Source organism: Zea mays, chromosome 3 (genome assembly GCF_902167145.1).
Source record: "Zea mays cultivar B73 chromosome 3, Zm-B73-REFERENCE-NAM-5.0, whole genome shotgun sequence".
Classification (NCBI taxonomy): Eukaryota; Viridiplantae; Streptophyta; class Magnoliopsida; order Poales; family Poaceae; genus Zea; species Zea mays.
This window is the reverse complement of record NC_050098.1, coordinates 58,191,381-58,209,785: the sequence shown is the minus strand read 5'-3', so window position 1 is coordinate 58,209,785 and position 18,405 is coordinate 58,191,381. Positions and strand designations below refer to the sequence as shown.

At 47.5% G+C, this 18,405-nt stretch overlaps 1 protein-coding gene and 2 long non-coding RNA genes across 3 annotated transcripts; 1 reads left to right on the top strand and 2 right to left on the bottom strand.

Annotated features, from left to right (window-relative positions):
• Positions 1–7,116: 7,116 nt before the first annotated feature.
• LOC100502438 (alpha/beta-Hydrolases superfamily protein) lies at positions 7,117–8,608 on the bottom strand. The gene has a single exon (NM_001196916.2). It carries the CDS (start codon positions 8,399–8,401, stop codon positions 7,415–7,417), a length of 987 nt encoding a protein of 328 aa, NP_001183845.2. The 5' UTR covers positions 8,402–8,608; the 3' UTR covers positions 7,117–7,414.
• A 4,186-nt stretch (positions 8,609–12,794) lies between these two features.
• Positions 12,795–13,412, bottom strand: LOC103650123 (uncharacterized). Its single transcript, XR_002268000.2, has 3 exons — positions 13,318–13,412; positions 13,065–13,238; positions 12,795–12,848 (listed from the first exon to the last, which is right to left on the bottom strand). It is a non-coding gene; the product is annotated as an uncharacterized lncRNA (long non-coding RNA).
• A 101-nt stretch (positions 13,413–13,513) lies between these two features.
• On the top strand, positions 13,514–18,349 carry LOC103650124 (uncharacterized). The gene is made up of 6 exons (XR_563926.2): positions 13,514–15,898; positions 15,988–16,067; positions 16,177–16,276; positions 17,307–17,360; positions 17,717–17,798; positions 17,905–18,349. It is a non-coding gene; the product is annotated as an uncharacterized lncRNA (long non-coding RNA).
• Positions 18,350–18,405: the final 56 nt, after the last annotated feature.

Here is an 18,405-nt window from a genome sequence, read left to right as displayed (position 1 = left end):
ACGAGTGGGGCACCGACCTCCGCGTGGAGGCGTTGTACCGGTGCAAAGGCAGGACCGCCCCAGAACACGAACGCCGCCCTGACAGCGCGCGATATCTTGGGCGGTCCTCCCGTGCACACGGCGCGGCAGCCGCCTTCTGGCAGGAGGGGGCACCGGGAGCTAAGCCGACGAGCCCGACGCGCTGAGGCTGACGACGCCCGCCGTCGACCAGCCCCGCGTTGTCGAAGTCCGACCCGCCCGCAGGGCCAGTGAGCGCCCTCTCCCTCGAACGCCGAAGGAGAGGCCGACCCACGAACCCGCGCGGGAGGTAGAGCTCCGGCTCAGCTCGGCCTCCACCACAGCGAGGATGATGAACATCCTTGAAGCTAAGGGTGGGACCAAGATCGCAGCCCGGCTTGCTTCTCCCCACCCAGGGGCTGGTGGTCACCGTCTCAGGTGACCGCCGGCGGAGGGGTGCAGCCGGGCTGGCTGATGAAAATCTTTGAAGCCGAACGATGGCTAAAAGGTACCAACTCCCACGGAGTTGCGTTCCCCCAACGACAAGGCGGAAAGACTGCGGGTATCCCCCATCCGGGGGCTTGGAAGGTGGAAAGACATGATGCATAAGGGAGCGCGAAGACATGGTCGCCTTCCAAGAGGGTCACCCTCCTTTTAAAGGCGACTCTCCCTACTTGCGTCCCCAGCCGTCATGGGCTGAGTCTTCCCAACACACTCCAAGGTCCTCCCCCTACGGCGCGGGGGCTGGGTCCCACACGTCATGCAAGCCGGCCCAGAGCAGAAGAAGCCAAACCGCCGTGTGCGGTGCGTGCAATCGCCCAGCGGTTACAAGCGGCTCTCCACTTTTGCCCAGACCAGCGGGCGAAAGGGCGGGCAGCCATGCAGGCGGCATGCAACCGTGCCAAGTGGGCGCACTTCTCCGACTCCCAACACGCCCAGCATGGAGGCCCAGGCCCACGCGTCATGCCACCGGCGCGCCGAATGCTTCGTGCATGCAACTGCACCGCCACTTGCGCCACCACCGCGCCTCCTCGACTGCGGAACCAATACCGCGACTCGAGGCGACCCAGCGCATGACCCAACAGCGCCAGCCTGGCGCGACGGTCAATGCGGCCAAAAATGGGCCGGCAGTAATGGCGGTGGCAGGCGGGCAAGAGCAGCGGTCACGTCGTCAGCCAAGCTTACGTCCCATCCGGGGACAGTGAGAGAACCCTCTCTCACGGCGTGAAGACAACGCGCCCGTGTTTCGTTCCTCGAACGGCTCGCGCACGTGCAACGGCCGCCCCGCGAACCACTCGCCCTGTCGCATTAACTCCGCGGCGGGACAGGCGGCGCCTCTGGCAGGAGAAGCGAGCGACGCTTCGTCTTCGCCATAATGACCGCGTCAAAAAAGGTACGCTGCGTCGTTCGATTTTGTATCCTTTTCCTTTTTCCTCTTTCTCTCTCTTGCAACAGGGACCGAGAAAGGGGGATACCCCGAAAAGGATCCTTCCCCGTGAAGGAACTAGGCTCCGAGCCTCCCTACTGATCAGAGGTTCGAAGGCTGGCCCCTCGGAAGGGTTCAATAGCCGCCTCAGAGCACGTGGGCTCCACACCCACTACTGGTCAGAGGTTCGAAGGCCGGCCCCTCGGAAGGGTTCAACGGCCGCCTCAGGCTACTCGGGCTCCGCGCCCACTACTGATCAGGGGTTCGAAGGCTGGCCCCCGAAGGGTTCACAGCCGCCTCAGACACAGAGCGAGGGATGACCATGGGTACGTTCGATACATAACCAAGGCTCAGGCTGCGCTCCTGAGGTACCCTAGGACATTTCCGAGACGAGCGGGAACGATCTTGTAACGGAATCCCATCAGAGGGAGGCATCGAGCCCTCGGACCCCGTCGCCAGGGGATCGGGTCCGGCAGATCACCCGCATGTACTTTTGGGCGCGCCTCTGGGCCTCTAGCCGACCCCTAACAAATGGGGCACGGACGTCCGCTCGGATCACCCGCCTGCAGCTCACCAGAGACACCATGTTCGGCGCCCACCGAGGGCAACATGGCGCTCTCCCCCCCCCCCCCTCCTCCTTGCGGAAAGGCGACGCAGGGGCGTATGTAAAAAAGTCGAGTATGTCCCTGATCGCCCTCTTGCCCTGTGCAGAGGCTCGGGGGCTGCTCTCGCAAACCCGGCTCCGGCCAAACCGTTGACAGCATCAACATACCAGCCCGAGAACTTGGGACCCGACCGTACACCCGGGCTACAGCCAGCTCGCATGAGGGAACGACCAGACCAGCCGAAGCATTGCGCGAGGCATTAAGACCTCGGAGGAGTCAAACCACTCCTCCGAGGCCTCGGGGGCTACACCCGGCGGGTGTGCTCGCGCGCACCCACCGGAACAAAACGCAACCGAGAAAGGCTGGTCCCCTTGCAAAAAAGTGCGGCGAAAGCCTCCAAATGAGTGCTAACACTCCCTTCGAGGCTCGGGGGCTACTGTCGGGGACCATAATTAGGGGTACCCTCAAGGCTCCTAATACTCGGCTGGTAACCCCCATCAGCATAAAGCTGCAAAGGCCTGATGGGTGCGATTAAGTCAGGGATCAGTCCATTCGAGGGACTCGACCACGCCTCGCCCGAGCCTAGCCTCGGACAAGGGCAGCCGACCCCGGAGGATCTCCGCCTCGCCCGAGGCCCCCCTCCAGCGGCGAACATATTTCCGGCTCGCCCGAGGCCCTGTCTTCGCCAAGAAGCAACCCTGACCAAATCGCCGCACCGACCGACCAAATCGCAGGAGCATTTAATGCAAAGGCGGCCTGGCACCTTTATCCTGACGCGTGCCCCTCAGCCGACAGAGCCGAAGTGACCGCCGTCACTTTGCCGCTCCACTGACCGGCCTGATAGAAAGACAGCGCCGCCTGCGCCGCTCCGACTGTGGTGCCACTTGACAGAGTGAGGCTGACAGGCGGTCAGGCCCGGCCGCAGGCACCATAGGAAGCTCCGCTTCGCCCGACCCAGGGCTCGGACTCGGGCTAAGCCCCGGAAGACGGCGAACTCCGCTCCGCCCGACCCAGGGCTCGGACTCGGGCTAAGCCCCGGAAGACGGCGAACTCCGCTCCGCCCGACCTAGGGCTCGGACTCGGGCTAAGCCCCGGAAGACGGCGAACTCCGCTCCGCCCGACCCAGGGCTCGGACTCGGGCTAAGCCCCGGAAGACGGCGAACTCTGTTCCACCCGACCCAGGGCTCGGACTTGGGCTCAGCCCCAGAAGACGACGAACTCTGCTTCGCCCAACCCCAGGGCTCGAACTCCACCCTGGCCTCAGCCAACGGCCTCCGCCTCGCCCGACCTAGGGGCTCGGACTCGACCTCGGTCACGGAAAACGGACTCGACCTCGACCTCGGAGGAGCCTCCACATCGCCCAACCTAGGGCGCGGGCCGGCCACGTCAACGGGAGGCGCCATCATTACCCTACTCCAAGCTGACTCAGGCTACGAGGAACAAGACCGGCGTCCCATCTGGCTCGCTCCGCCAGATAGGAAATGATGGCGCCCCGCATGCTCCCTGACGATGGCGGCTCTCGGCCCCCTTACGAAAGCAAGAGGACGTCAGCAAGGACTCGACAGCCCCGATAGTTGTCCCTCCGCCAGGCTCCAGCGCTCCTCCGACGGCCACGACATCACATAAACCGGGCGCCAATATCTCTCCGGCCGCCACGATGGCGTGTACTTAGGGCACTAGCTCTCCTCCGCTAGACACGTAGCACTCTGCTACACCCCCCCATTGTACACCTAGATCCTCTCCTTACGCCTATAAAAGGAAGGACCAGGGCCCTCTTAGAGAGGGTTGGCCGCGTGGGGACGAGGACGAGACAGGCGCTCGCGTGAGGCCGCTCGCTCCCTCTCCCGTGTGGACGCTTGTAACCCCCTACTGCAAGCGCACCCGACCTGGGCACGGGACGAACACGAAGGCCGCGGGATTTCCACCTCTCTCACACCTGTCTCTGGCCACCTCACTTCCCCCCTTCGCGCTCGGCCTCGCGTCGACCCATCTGGGCTGGGGCACGCGGTGACATTTCACTCGTCGGCTTAGGGACCCCCCAGTCTCGAAACGCCGACACTTAGAAATGGCCCAAGGGCACATTTCCCTTTCACATACAACTCTCACAGAGGATCAATTCCAGAGAGGTCTACGAAATCTCTGATGAGCAGGTGGGACAGTATCAAAACTCAATGTTCTACCTTTGCTGGATGCATGACGGCTGTGCTTCGACAAAACCCAAGTGGCCTGACTGGTGCAGATAAGGTACGTGTATGTAATTTTATGCATATGTTCTTCAATGCACTTAACAACACCCCAGTGGCCTTATTAATGCATATTTTGTTTTGTAGACTTCTCTTGCAGCTACTCGGTTTGCTGTTGTTGAAAAGAAGCCCTTCCATTTCTTATATTGTTGGTCAATATTGAAGGATCAACCAAAATGGATGGACCAGCACATGGGTAACCAAAATCCTCCACCCAACCCAATAGGTACCCAATCAAATACTATTGACTTAGATGGTGGTGAAGACTCAGCTCCATCAAGCTTTACTTCGAAGAGGCCGCCTGGTCGTGATTCATCCAAGGAAAAGGCAAAGAAGCAAAGATCTGAGAACACATCATCCACTGATTCAGAGTACCTAACACGGATGGGTGAGCTTTCTTTGGAATGGTTATCTGTCTACAAATCAGTAGCTTCAACTGAGGAGAAGAACTTGGAGTCCATGAACAGACATGAGAGGCAGAAACTCATCTTGGAGAGGAAGAAGCTCAACTTGGAGAAACTAAAGATGGAACGACAAAAGGTCAAGGAGGACACGAAACAGGAGGTTCTGATATTGATCATGGATTTGAGTAAATGTAACCCCCTACTTCGATAGTACTACGAGGCTAAACAACAAGAGATACTGGCAAGGGTTACTGGAACCTCGTCGTCAAGCAAGTGAACATTCAGCAAGTCATCGTAGTGGTTGAGGAAGTAATGTAATTTGTTTTTGAGAAAAACTTTATGTTTCTGCACTAGCGAACTTCACAATTTTCTGTTGTGTGATGTTTGAACTCTGTCATGTTGGTTAATAATAGTAGACTTGTTATTTCATTCGTGGATTACACCATCACACATTCCACAACCACAAATTACAAGAACTTGTTATGTTTCCAGTACACATAGTAGCTTGGGACAAACATAAACTACGACATGACACATGACACTACGACATTTAATAAAATGTCATCATTTTATTGTTGATGTAAATATAAACTTCAGACTTAAGCAGCTCTGGATCCAAGTCGCGCCTAGTGGTGGTGGATTAGATCAACCTACAACTGAGTATATTTCACTGGATCAGTTATGCCACTCCATGCAGTTGGGCAGTTACGCCACTCCCAATGCATGCAATCCACACTACCAAGCATATCAGGGAAGCCGCGTGACTCTTCAACTTGGAGTAGCCTAGCGATATCAGCAGGAGTAGGTTTCCTGAGATAGTACCCCCCAAAAGCGGTTTGGATGGTGGTGCAAAAGTGTTTCAAAGCCTCATGTGACGTAGATTCACCAATGCGTACGTATTCATCAACGGCATCCGCAGGAACACCGTATGCAAAAGAGCAGATAGACCTAGCTCACCGGCACAGTTTGGACGCTGAACGAAGTAGGGATCCACTTGTTGCACAGCAAGAACGAGGCGCTCAAACACATGGCGACGCATGCGAAACCTATTTTGCAAAATATAGTCAGTACAAGTGTGAAGCACGTACTATGGACGTGAATAGATGTGCGTACGAAATAAGATACCTCCTCCGGAATTGAGCATCCGTGTAAACCGGTTGCGCGCAAAAGTAGTCGGCTCGGATTCTTGCATCACCACTCATATGGTCACGATGGATTCGAACACGACCAGGAATGGAACCAGCATACCGACGCTCGTTGCGTGCACGACGCCTACGATGTTGGTACGTCGCAACCTCCAAGTCATGTTCTTCATCTTCCATGTCTTGCGCCATCCTAAGAAAATAATTCGAATCTACGTACCAGCATCCTCCAAGTCATTAAGTGTTGAAGAGTGAGTGATTATTTATAGAACGGATAGGCTTCGGAGACAAGCCATCCTCTTGTCGTACAGACGAAGCTAGTCGATGGCTTGTTGAAGAAGTGTCGTGGCTTACGGTGAAAGCATGTCAATTTCGAAACATTTTTTCATACGAATGAAATATTATGACACGTTTTATCGACAACAATTACACACAACATAACATGGAATGTTATTTATTTTGTACAATTCGAAATTATTAAACAACCATTGTTTTTTAGATTATTATTTCTAACATTATTAAATACACTATTTTGTGTATCCTTTGTATACATGAAATGGGTACAAAACAAAGAAAACCGAAAAAGAAATAGAAAAAGAAATTTTGTTAACACTGTAGCTTTAGGGGGCCGAATTTAGGGGACGTTGCTGGAGACTCGGAAGATATAGAGGACAGAATCTTTTAGAGTGTGTTGTAAAAGACAGAGAATATTCGTTTAGGGGACGAAATTTAGGAGATGTTGCTGGAGACAGCCTTAGAGCAACTCCAGTAGTTCTCTAAAAGACTTTCTAAATCAATAATTTAGGTAGTTAACATGAAAACTATTCTCCAACAGTTCTCTAAATGAACTTTCTAAATTTAACAACTTGTCATCTAACCTCATTTTCTCTCTACATTTAGCAATCATTTAACAACTCCCTAAACAAAAATGTTGACTGCATTATATAGTTTTTGTGACTTATTTTTTATGGGGATAAATACAAAACAAAATTACAATATATATTTAGAGAACTATTGGAGAACTCACATTTTTTTACTCTAAAAGTCATTTAGCAACTTCTTAAATCTGTAATTTAGAGAGCTAAAATTTACATAACTATTGGAGTTGCTCTTAGGTTGGATGGATCGATTTCATCTGCAATGTGTTATGGTGGGTTTGGGGCTACTGATCAGTGAGCGGTAGACGTGAAACAAAGGCAGCTTATTTTTGTTATAAAAGAATGCGGCACATTTTGATTTACTCTCCCAAGTCCCAACTGACAACTCCCAACCACTTGTACCATGCAGCTACAGCTGTTGGCAGAAATAATATATCTGATTCGTTAATTAATGAATGAAAGTTGCAAGATTCATCATCGGCAGGCATGGAGGCATCTGGAGCGGTTGCAGATGGCGGATCGGGACCATCAGACGAGATCTCGTAGTATTGGAGCAAAAACAAATTCTGTAATCAGCAGACAGCACAAGTTTATTGCTGGATCCGTACTCGAATATAGCTGGAAGGAACCTAGGATAGAATCTGGGATGGTGAATGGACCACGCGCGGTTGAAGGCAAGCCTGGCCATGGCACGCACGCACGCAGGAGGCGTGCCCAAACTACTGCTCGCCGTGGTGCGCGCCCGCGGCTGTAGCGGTGGCGCGTGCCTTGAGCCAGTCTATGATATCGTCGAACACCTTCTCCACGTTCTCCTCGGGCTCGCCGACAATCTGGTGCCACATCCCTGGGTAGATGCGAAGCGTCTTGTCCTTGCTCCCGGCGCGCCTGCAGAGCTCCTCGACGCAGGCCGGGTCGCAGACGGTGTCCTCGGCGCCGTGCACGACGAGGAGCGGCAGCTGCACCTCCTCGAATCGCCGCTGCAGCTCGCGGCAGACGCGGAGGAGCTCGAGCGCCGTGGCCGCCCTGGGCGGCGCCGTGGTGCGGCGCGGGGAGGCGAGCGCGAGCGCCCGCTTCCAGTCCACCTTGAAGGAGCGCTCGGGGATGTTGCCCCGCGTGAAGGCGACGCGCCAGGTGGGGACGACGGCGGCGGCTGCGGCGAGCAGGTGCTCGAGCGGCCACGGCGGCTTGAACCTCGGGCTGACCCCGCACATGGCGCCGTTGAGCACGGCCCCGTCCCGCCACAGGTCCCTGTTCCGCAGGTGGAGCAGCAGCGCGATGGCGCCGCCGAGCGACTCCCCGTAGAGGAAGCAGGGGAGCGGCGGCGGGTAGTCGGCGCGGAAGGGCGCGAAGGCGGCGTCGCAGTCGTCGAGCACGGGGTTGATGTCGGGGAGGTGGCCCTGGAGGCCCTCGGAGAAGCCGTGGCCCTGGTGGTCGAGCGCGGCGACGGCGAAGCCCGCGGCGGCGAGGTGGACGGCGGTGAGCTGGATTGTCCAGCTAGACTCTCCGGTGAAGCCGTGCACGACGGCGACGGCGCCCAGGACGGGGGCGTCCCCACTGGGCACCCAGCGCTGGGTGAAGATGCGGAGCCCCCGCGGGTTGACGAAGGACGAGGCGGAGTGGGTCACGCCGTGGCGCGCGTAGAACTCGTCCGGCGTCAGGCGGCCGAAGGGGCTCCGCTCGTCGGCCTCCGCGATCGGGTGCACCATCTTGCTGTAGCTGCTGCCTGCTGGGTGGATGAATCAGAATCAATATAGGTGGGGAGGTGGAGGAGAGGGGAGGCGTTGCCGTTGCTTGTATCGGACCGCCCTCCGGTGCGGATGGAAACAATGGGGAGGAGAAGGCAAGGCAGTGCGGGCGCCGTGGTGGGAATCAAGCAACACCGAATGGGCAGGGTCGCTGGGCGTAGGCCGCAGTGCACAGCCGCATTGGCCCACAGCGAATTGACTCATTGTGCTGCGTTGCTTGGGAATAGAATGGGCGATTAGTTTAAAAAAAACTAATATCAACTCCAAAAGTCTAGCTAAATAAACTAATATCGACAAAATAGAAAAAACTACGGTTAAAACTTATCCAGCGGACTTTCCTTCTTACTCTAAAGTTAGCTAGGATATTATATCTAGGCTCTTGGAGTTGTTCTAAGACCCTGTTTGAAACATCTAAAACTAATAGCTAGTTACTAGAAATTAGTTGTTGGGGTCAAACACCATCAGTTAATATCATGGCTAATTATTAGCTACCTCACAGCTAACAATTAGTTCATTAGCTGGCTCAGTCCAGTTAATAATTTATTAGTTGGCTAACTATTAGCTCTAGTGGTTCCAAATAGGGTATAAACCCTAAATTCGATCGTAATGAAATTTTGGTCAAACTCAAAAAATATTGTTTTCTTGAAAAAATGTATTTTTTGGACGGAGGGATAGCTACTATTAGGATATTATTTGAAAATCTCAAATTATATAAATTTTGACTACATTTTATTTGAGCTACATGTATCTGCAACTCAAATAACATGGATAAATCGATAATAAAGTTTTTTCTTAGAATGATGTGCCTTTTGTAGAAATTTATCATATGATGGAAGATAGATGAATGATGAGGATCCTAGTGCTCCTGATGACTCTTTTGAGGGTGTTTGGTTGTCTATGCTAAAGTTTAGATCCTGTCACATCTAATGTTTAAATGATAATTACGGGTATTAAATATAGTCTAATTATAAAATTAATTTCACAGATAGACTAAAAGGCGAGACAAATTTATTAAATATAATGAACCCTATACTTAACACTCATGATTGATATTGGAGCATTTGATGTGGTATAAACTAAACTTTAGTAAGATAAATATTCTAAAATATTGCTGGACTTGGTGAACGTATGATGTTTCAAGTACAGGTAGCGAGTGGGCTGTCACACTCAATTTAATGAATGCTGTCCGTCAGCGTTTTTGTTTTGTTTCTCCCAACCACCCGGTTCCGGGGCCTGGGGCCAAGAGCAGGAAGGTACCTGTGACGATTGACGAAGGTACGGCCCACGATAGAGATGGGAAACAGAATTCATACCGGAATTAAATTCAGCGTTCAGTTCTCCAACCCGACTTCAATACAAGAGCCTGAAAGTGAAAGCGGGGAAACATGAAAAAGGAAAGGTGCCCACCCAACTCATGGTGATGCATCCACCAAGCCAACTGTTTGAATGCTCACGTGAAAGATCACATCTAGATGAAGGGACACCAAGCAACATTCCTGAAAGCTCTGTCTAACCCATATGTTTTGATTTCATTTCATCTAAGATTCGTACAGATGATGATTAAAATAAACTCCATTGGAATCTAAATGGCACGATGCGCTTTTTGGCGAAAGAATTGACGCTTTTAGGCGCCAGAGTCATGACTTGCCTTGCAAGTTCATCACATGTAACTTTGGAATTCTAATGCCATGTTTGGCACAGTTTATTTTTAGCTTATTCACTGCTTTAAGCAGAAGTTATACCAAACAGGTAGATTATGCAACAGTTTATTAGTTTAGCTATTTATCAGAATGAACTAAAAGAAGCTAACAACCAGAAGCTGCTTTTCACCAGCTTCTCAGATAAGTTGATTTTCTAACAAATAGTAGCTATACCAAATAGGGCTAAATATTACAGTACACCACTATGTGTGATATATTTTGGATTATTTACGGCTACAGCCCAAAAGTAATATAATTACAAAAATATAAGGAAGCGAGCAGCTGGGTGTCATTATTTAGGTACAATGGGATACACGAGTGGCAAATATCCAATTTCTAAAAATAAAATTAAATGCAAGCCTTGCATACCCCCAAATATTGGCCACCTTCCAATCTCCAAACAATAAATAATAAAATATTATTTTCACAGACCAGGAGTTGAAGAAATTTGATATTACTGTAGCCCAAGGGTTCATGGGCGCGTACGAAACACTCATGCCTCGTTTTGGATCCTTGAATCGAACTCATTCTAATTATTTTAATTTAGATGTTTTATGTAGATGAACAACCATCAAAGATGAACTTCACTACTTGGGGATTGATAGATCAAAATCCTAAGAATTTCCTATAGGGCTGACTTCCCACCAAAGAGATGGGTTGGCCCCATTGGCTGCTTGAATACACAGAACAAGGTGGTGTTCGCCAAGGCAAAAGGCTATCAACCTAGTCAAAAAGGGAAAGACTTTCTATATGAGGATTAGAGCTCCTCTACCTTTGGTGACTAGGACTCAACTTATACACCTACCCTCTAAACTATATAAATAGAGGCAGAGTACCCCTTTAAAACACACAAACAAACACGATCAAGTACATCATAACTAGCAATCCAACAAAAGGCAACATGCCTAACTAGATGTACGTATTATCTGCCCTATGTTGAAGCCCGTCTATCCTACTCCAGGTAACCCTACAATATACTTGTTGATCGAGACACATCAACAGTTGTCGTGATAGGTAGGGGATTTCAGTGAAAGAATGATCATCACATTCATAGCAGGGTCAACCTTCATGTTTGGTTCCTAGATGTGTATGGCTGACAACTCTAGCACGCTTCATGAACACCTAATCCATACTATAGTGATCCAAGCTTCCCCACCAACTCATGGTTACATGCTAGAAGACATCGTCAAATTTTTTGGTGAACTTTTGATTTTGGTCCTACTTGAATATAGAAACAACTCAAACCAATGAGTACAAGTCCAAGTTAGGCACGACCTAGCTTTCTAAGTCAACATCTGTGCCACTGGACAATTGTGGTCCAAACCCAGTTTGACTACCAATATGAGTCTAACTCAAGCACGACCGATTCTTTTGAGTCAACTTCTAAGTGCGGTACTAGCACGACCTAGACATGGGCCCATAGTGTTAGGCACGGGCACGATCTAGGGGAGTGCCCAGGTCGCAAGTTCAACATATAGTGTCTGCATGGACATGGCACGTTTAATAGGCTAGCACGATATGTTGAGATATTTTCTAAAGCACGTTTAATGGGCTAGCACGATATGTTGAGATATTTTCTAAAGCACGTTTAATGGGCTAGCACGATATGTTGAGATATTTTCTAAACATTGGATAATCTTAGGCCATATGGATTATTGGAATTGAATTTCATAATAATAATTATAATTAAACATAAATCAATTAAGCTAATAAAGTTTTATACAAAATGTTTTGTATACTACTCTTGGTCCTATATTAGATAATTTTATGCTCCTCCCCCCATCTTGCATCCAAGCGCTAGCTACTACCTTTACGTGGCCACGTGGCAGAGCTAGGGCGTGGTAAGTAGTGACGGCACCACACAGGAACAGTGGCCCAATAACACGACGTGGTAGTGCGGGTAGCGGCACAACGTGCAGGCACTACACGACGGTTAATCTTTAGCGACCATTATTTAGAACCGACGGTTGGTCGCTAAAAGTTATAGACCGACGGTTGGTCGCTAAATGCATTTATAGCGACGGTCTATGGGTCGCTAAAAGTTTAGAAATTTAACGACTTATGGTCGGTCGCTATAGAGGTAAGTGTGTGACTGATGGTGGGTCGCTATAAAGGTACGTGATTTTTGTGTTTTTTATTTGCTCACCAAAGCCCATCTAAAGGCCTGCTAAACAACAAACGAAACCCTATTCTCTCCCATGGCCACCCCTCCCTCAGCCATGGCGGGTGCAGCCGCCACTGCCCACTGCTCACTCAGCCGTCCGCCCTAGCCGCTAGGTCAGCCGTCCGCCCGTCGCATGTATAGCGCCGCCACTCACCGCAGGCACATCGGCACAACGCCTCCGACCAAATCCAGTGGCTTCACGGCGCCACGGCCTCCAGGCTCCACGCACGGGCACGACCTCCACGGGACCACGCACGGGCACGGCTTCCAGGCTTCAACGGAATCTCGTCCCCGGTCACTGCACGGCTTCAACGGAATCCAGCCCGCCACTGCGCCACGCCTCCGGCCAAATCCAGCGGCGCCTCTGCACGGCGCCACGGCCTCCAGGCTTCCACGCACGGGCAGCACGGCTTCCAGGCTTCGCAGGTACAGTTCCTAGCCCTCCACGACTCCACGGCCTCCACGGAATCAACGCACCCTAGTTTTTAGTATCTTTGCTTTTGCTTGTTCCCCAGAAGAAAACTACAAAAACAGCTTTCTCTACCTGTCAAAGTGTTGACATATTATTCAGAATCTTTTAAGGTACCAAATGAACTAAGTTGGTTTCTGAATTAGAGTATTCCATCGATTTTAGCTTATGTATATGACAACTGAAAACAGAGTCCAAATAATGTGATCAGTAAATATTGTGGAGCAAATTTAGCAAAATATTTAACTCAATGTACACAGAATAAGCAAGGGCAAACCATGATGATCAGACCTCTTCACCAGATATGGGATCAGTTACAGGTTCCCCTGCAGATGCCTGATTGAATAACATGTTTCCTCTTGTAGCTCGAAAAAGCATCCGCTCAAAAGCAAGTGCCTTCGACTTTAATATTATTCCACTAACAAATCTCACTCCAGAATGTCCATGTGCTCCTTGATGCACTCCCTGGGAACAGTTCTTTTTTGTAATGGCAGAACAGGCAATGTAATAGTGTTAGCATTATGAATCAGGGCTAAAATCAGACCTGTTCGAGCAGATAGGCATTTCCCTCATGTATTCCGGTTAACATTATGAATCACTGAAATATGAGTAATGCACCTCTAGCTCCTCCAGATCAATATGAGCAATGTAATAGTGTTAACATTATGAATCAGGGCTAAAAACTTTCTGTTACAAGAAATATGAGTAATGCACCTCTAGCTCCTCCAAATCAATATCCGGTTCAAGTGCAGGTCGAACAGAAGATCTTAAACCTGCCCTGTTGATCTGATCACTGAAAATTTTTAGTTTGCGTGACATTTCTGCACATCGCTTTACCTGCAATGGAATTAAGATGTGTTTGTCAACATAACTAAAAAGTTAGTGAGACCAGAGATTTTTAAATATCAGCAACAGCCCAAACAATAAGTTTTAGTACTGTCCGCTTCATCATCATATTGTTTATGTACTGTGCTATTTTTAGAGGATGTGAAGTCTGGTTCTAATTTCCTATCATCTACCATACTGTACTCAGTGCTATGAGCATATTTTAACTGGTAACTTGATTGGCAATCCAGTACTCATGATATCAAATAGCATAATGCAATGAGTAGATTAACCCCTTTTCCCCACAGTTGTCTACTGGGCAAATCACTATATAATCCACACCAATCCTGAAATGACCATCCCTTATACTGTAAAATAGCCTCTACTAAAAGCAAACCACTCAGAGCATCACCTACTGCCTGATTGATCAGCTGACTCGCTGCCAACAATCTCATTACAGCGTGGTACTGTGCTGATTGCTGAACCTAGAAAGGGCATTAGACCAACCGCATCAAATAAACTGTTGAAAGGGAGAATAAGGACGTAAAACAGATAGTAAGAGCGTACCAATGTCAGCTTGAGAGGAGAGCTCATTGCTTAATGACTCTAGCTAAGAGATGAAATCCTCTGAGAATACCACAGTCCCATGCCCATTTGCCTCAAAGTATATACCAATGTCATACTCCAAGGCCCTTTTGTGCAGATATTTCACTCCTGTAGGAGTGAACACCACTTCGAGGCCAAGGCTCTTCAGAAACTGCGTCGACGCCCCATTCGCATAAGCTGTCTGAACTATTCCAAGCCTTGCAGACAATGACTTGTTTGCTTGGCCACCATTGTTATTAACGATATCTAGCTGCTCTCTGATAAAAAGGGCAAACAGAGATAGTATCTTATCTCCATCAACAAGATCAACCCAAAAATACACTGCATATGTGTTTACCAAAAATCTTGCTTCCCAGCTGCTTCCAATAACTTTGGGAAACAAAGAAAGTTAAAAGTATTAACCTTAACCATTTGATAGTCAACACAAAGAGAAACATATATCCTTAAATTCGACGTATGGCTGGTTGACAAATACCTGGTTGACAAAGATACGCTACAAAGGACTCTGTTTTAGAATGCATCAGTCAAACTCGCCTTCAGTCTAGTGGCGTTGTACTCCCATTTTAACAAACTGCATAAGTATATGATTATCAATCAGTGCCTTCTTTGACCCTGACTAAGCATTGTGTATCTCTTAGCAAACTGCATAAATATACTAATTTGAAGTATATTGATCCGTGCCTTGCCAATTGCCATGAGTCAATGACGTCGATTGCGCGGTGCTCCATTCATATCCATTCTGAATTTCTGATTTGATTGTCCTTGGAGTAAATCTTGGACTGTCTTCATGTGTCCGAATCCAAAATAGTCTTGTGGTTCGTCTGCCTTTCAGCTCATTTGGAAGGTTCTCAGAGTTGCTGATCCCACCATTGGCAGTTCAAGTATCAAGAGGCCATTGGTGACAGAAGCTGCAACATCCATGGTTATTAGATGTACATGTCATTTTCTTTCACCCTTTTCCTGAATAACTTGTTGGCATTAAGATGCATGACACTATTACCTTCTTCCTGAATAACTGTGAGCGAGATGTATAAAATATGTAGTTTTTTATGTTGAAAATACTGAAGTATGGAACAATGTACTCCTAACTAGGGATTGTGGTGGGACACAAAACTGACAGTAGCTTCCATTTTCCTATAGTAAATTTTATTTGTCATGATCTAGCTTTGCATATATAATTTTCTCCGAGTTCCTTACAGAAGCTATACCAAGTTTTATATTTAGTCCCTAGTATGAGTGGAAACTTTGTATAACTGCTGTAAGGAAAAACTTGTTCATAAAACTTTGTATTTCCCAACACGCCCTGCATACCTCTCTGTTCCTAACTTTTTTTGTGTGCATATCTTTTTCAGCAGGGAAGTTCCCTAAGGCAAGCAGTTGAAGTTTACTGTCTTTTTACACTCACTGGCTTAAGTCTCCCGCGGCACATGCACGGTCTTATGACACAACCACTGCCTTTTTAATATAAAATGGTCATTAGCTGTTAAAGTTTACTGTGATGCCCTTAGTCTAGTGATAAAATGGAGTTCAGCTGATCAGGTACAAAGGAGCCCCTGAAGTGGAAAGTCAGGTTCAAAATTGCACTTGGAATTGCTGAAGGGCTGCTTTATCTACATGAAGGCTGCCATCGCCGCATAATTCACAGGGACGTCAAGGCATCTAATATCCTTCTAACTGAAGACTACCAACCTCAGGTATGTTCTACTCTTAGGTTACACTGATCATGCCATTATGTGATCATCATGGATGTCAAGAATTACAGTTTTGCTCCCACCTTATACAGATATCAGATTTTGGGCTTGCAAAGTGGCTCCTTGACAAATTGACCCATCATGTTGTGTATCCCATTGAAGGCACATTCGGGTGAGCCTGGCTGTATCTTGGTCATGCTTTCATAGTCAACATATAGCGCTGTAGTTGTTTTAACTTGAACCTCACATTTGCTCTATTTTTCTTGTCATGACATTTGCAGCGAGCGTCTATGCGTTCGGGTTACTAGGACATGGGACTTCTATGATCCTGGAGATGATAAAAAACTTCTGCATTCTGATCTTGTACTGCTCGATGAGGAGGTATAACACACATTTTCCTTATATGCGTCAATCCCTGCTTGCTTATCCTGTAATGCGTGTAACTACCTCTCTACGTGTTAGCAGGGTGCCCTAGGTCTCTTGAAACTATTTTTGTTCTGTATATAAACTGGGTCAGTTGCTATTTACCTTTTAGGCGGCTCCTTTGCTGTGTTTTATTGTTACAAATAAAAAAAACCCCATCATTTAAGCTTTATAGGAGAGGAAATAACAGGCCTAAATGTCAAGGCAGGTAGCAGTCCTTGGGTTAGCTTTGTAATGGGGAATATATGTATTTGCAGACATACTATGTCTTAACACTAAATTAACTGAGCCATACTATTGTAACATCCTCCATTCCAAAGTTTTTCTTTATGTCTCCAGGCTAAATAGGTATGTGGCACTATTTGGTGAATTTAGTCATGTAAGTATTTTTTAGACAAATGATAGCTATTCAACATATGCAATTGTTCTGTAAATAGAGGCACATTAGGCGGCTCCTTTGCTGTAGTTCGTTAGGCTTGGACCGATAGAATCGTACCCAATCGCTAGGCAATAACTGACTCATGATGACTGTTATGATTTGTTCAGTTTCGCATAACTAACTCAATCGCTACCTCATACTTCGTTTCGATCATTGTACTTTTATGATCCTGTGATCCCTAGCATGGTTCTAAGACTAAGTATATTCTTTTTGAGTTTTTGCTTGCTGTTCGTGAGGAAGATATGCAAAATTAGAGAGGGACAATATGGTCACTGCAGGAGATGTGGGAAAAAATAAAGAAAAAAAATAAAAATTAATAAGAGGGTAGAGTACTATTCTTATGACACTAGCAGGAGATGTAGAAAAAAGAAATAATTAATAAGAACTCAAGTCTAAAGCTTGCAACATATTATTATGACACTAGCAGATCATTAAATTAGATATCTATACTAGAGCCTAAAATCCATTGAAATTTTAAATTCTATACTTTGACGTATGGATGGTGTTTGGAGTGCAAATATGCATGTTTATGTTCATTTCCTTTTGCAGGTTCATAAAGCATGGTTACCACCTTGGCTAGCGGCACAATATGCTCATTACGTGGTAAGAGCAGAACCACAAATATTTATCACTTCAATTTCCATTCTTATGTTCTCCCATCACTGACCACAAATATTTACTACTGCAATTTCCATGTTCTTGTTCTCTCATTGCTATAGACGTCATCATTTGTAAGAGAGGTTGTCTCAGATCACTGGAGTTAACATGGGAAACCTGCTATGCAGAATGTTTTCGTGCCTTTTTCATACTACTTTCTTTTATTTCCAATTTCACTGGAGTTAACATGGGAAAGCTGATGGATGTACTTGCTTTTTTGTACTTGCTTTTTTGTACTAGCTATAACACATTTACCTTGTTCTCTCAAACACTAATGGATGTACTTGCTTTTTTGTATAAAGGATTGAGGGAGAGGAAGCAAAAATGACTGTATGGGAGAATATGCAGAAAGCTGAAGCAGAAGCAGCCATACAAAAGCTTGTGGTGCGCTTGTTTCTCCGTTCTGAATTTATAACTCTTTTTTCCATCTTCATTCCAGTTTCCTGGTTGGTAGGAGGTTTCATATCATCTCATACTTGTGATTCATCAGATAAAACTTGAAAAGAAAAGGCCATACTCGCTGGAGAGGATTTTCAACACCCTTAGGTCTGGCTCTCGGAAGACACAGGTGGTACGCAGTACATCAACCGCAAATCAGAATCAGCATATTTCCAGAACTATCAAAACGGCGCCAAACCTCAGCAAGAACGGTCAAATGAGTTCATTGAGTGGATGCTTCAGACAGGATCTATAGCATGGATCATAATCTGGATTGTCCTTAAGTTTTTATTGTGCTAGGGGAACATAAGAAAGTATGTAGAGCAAAATGAGAGGAGCTGTTGTTACCCTCAATTCTTTGTGATTATTGTGCTAGAGTGATGTAGTTGTTGGCTTTTGAACAATAGCTGGAGTGATATGAAACATTAGTGGTCTAGTTGTGAATGATATTATAATTGTGATGCTTTTGTGAATATATAATTGTGGTGCTTTTGTGTTTATGTGATGGATCTATGACTGTGGTATACTGATTAACTGTGTATGTCTTTATGAT

Bases quoted from the DNA above. Each gene is read 5' to 3' on its own strand.
- LOC100502438 (NM_001196916.2), bottom strand. From the start codon at position 8,401: ATGGTGCACCCGATCGCGGAGGCCGACGAGCGGAGCCCCTTCGGCCGC.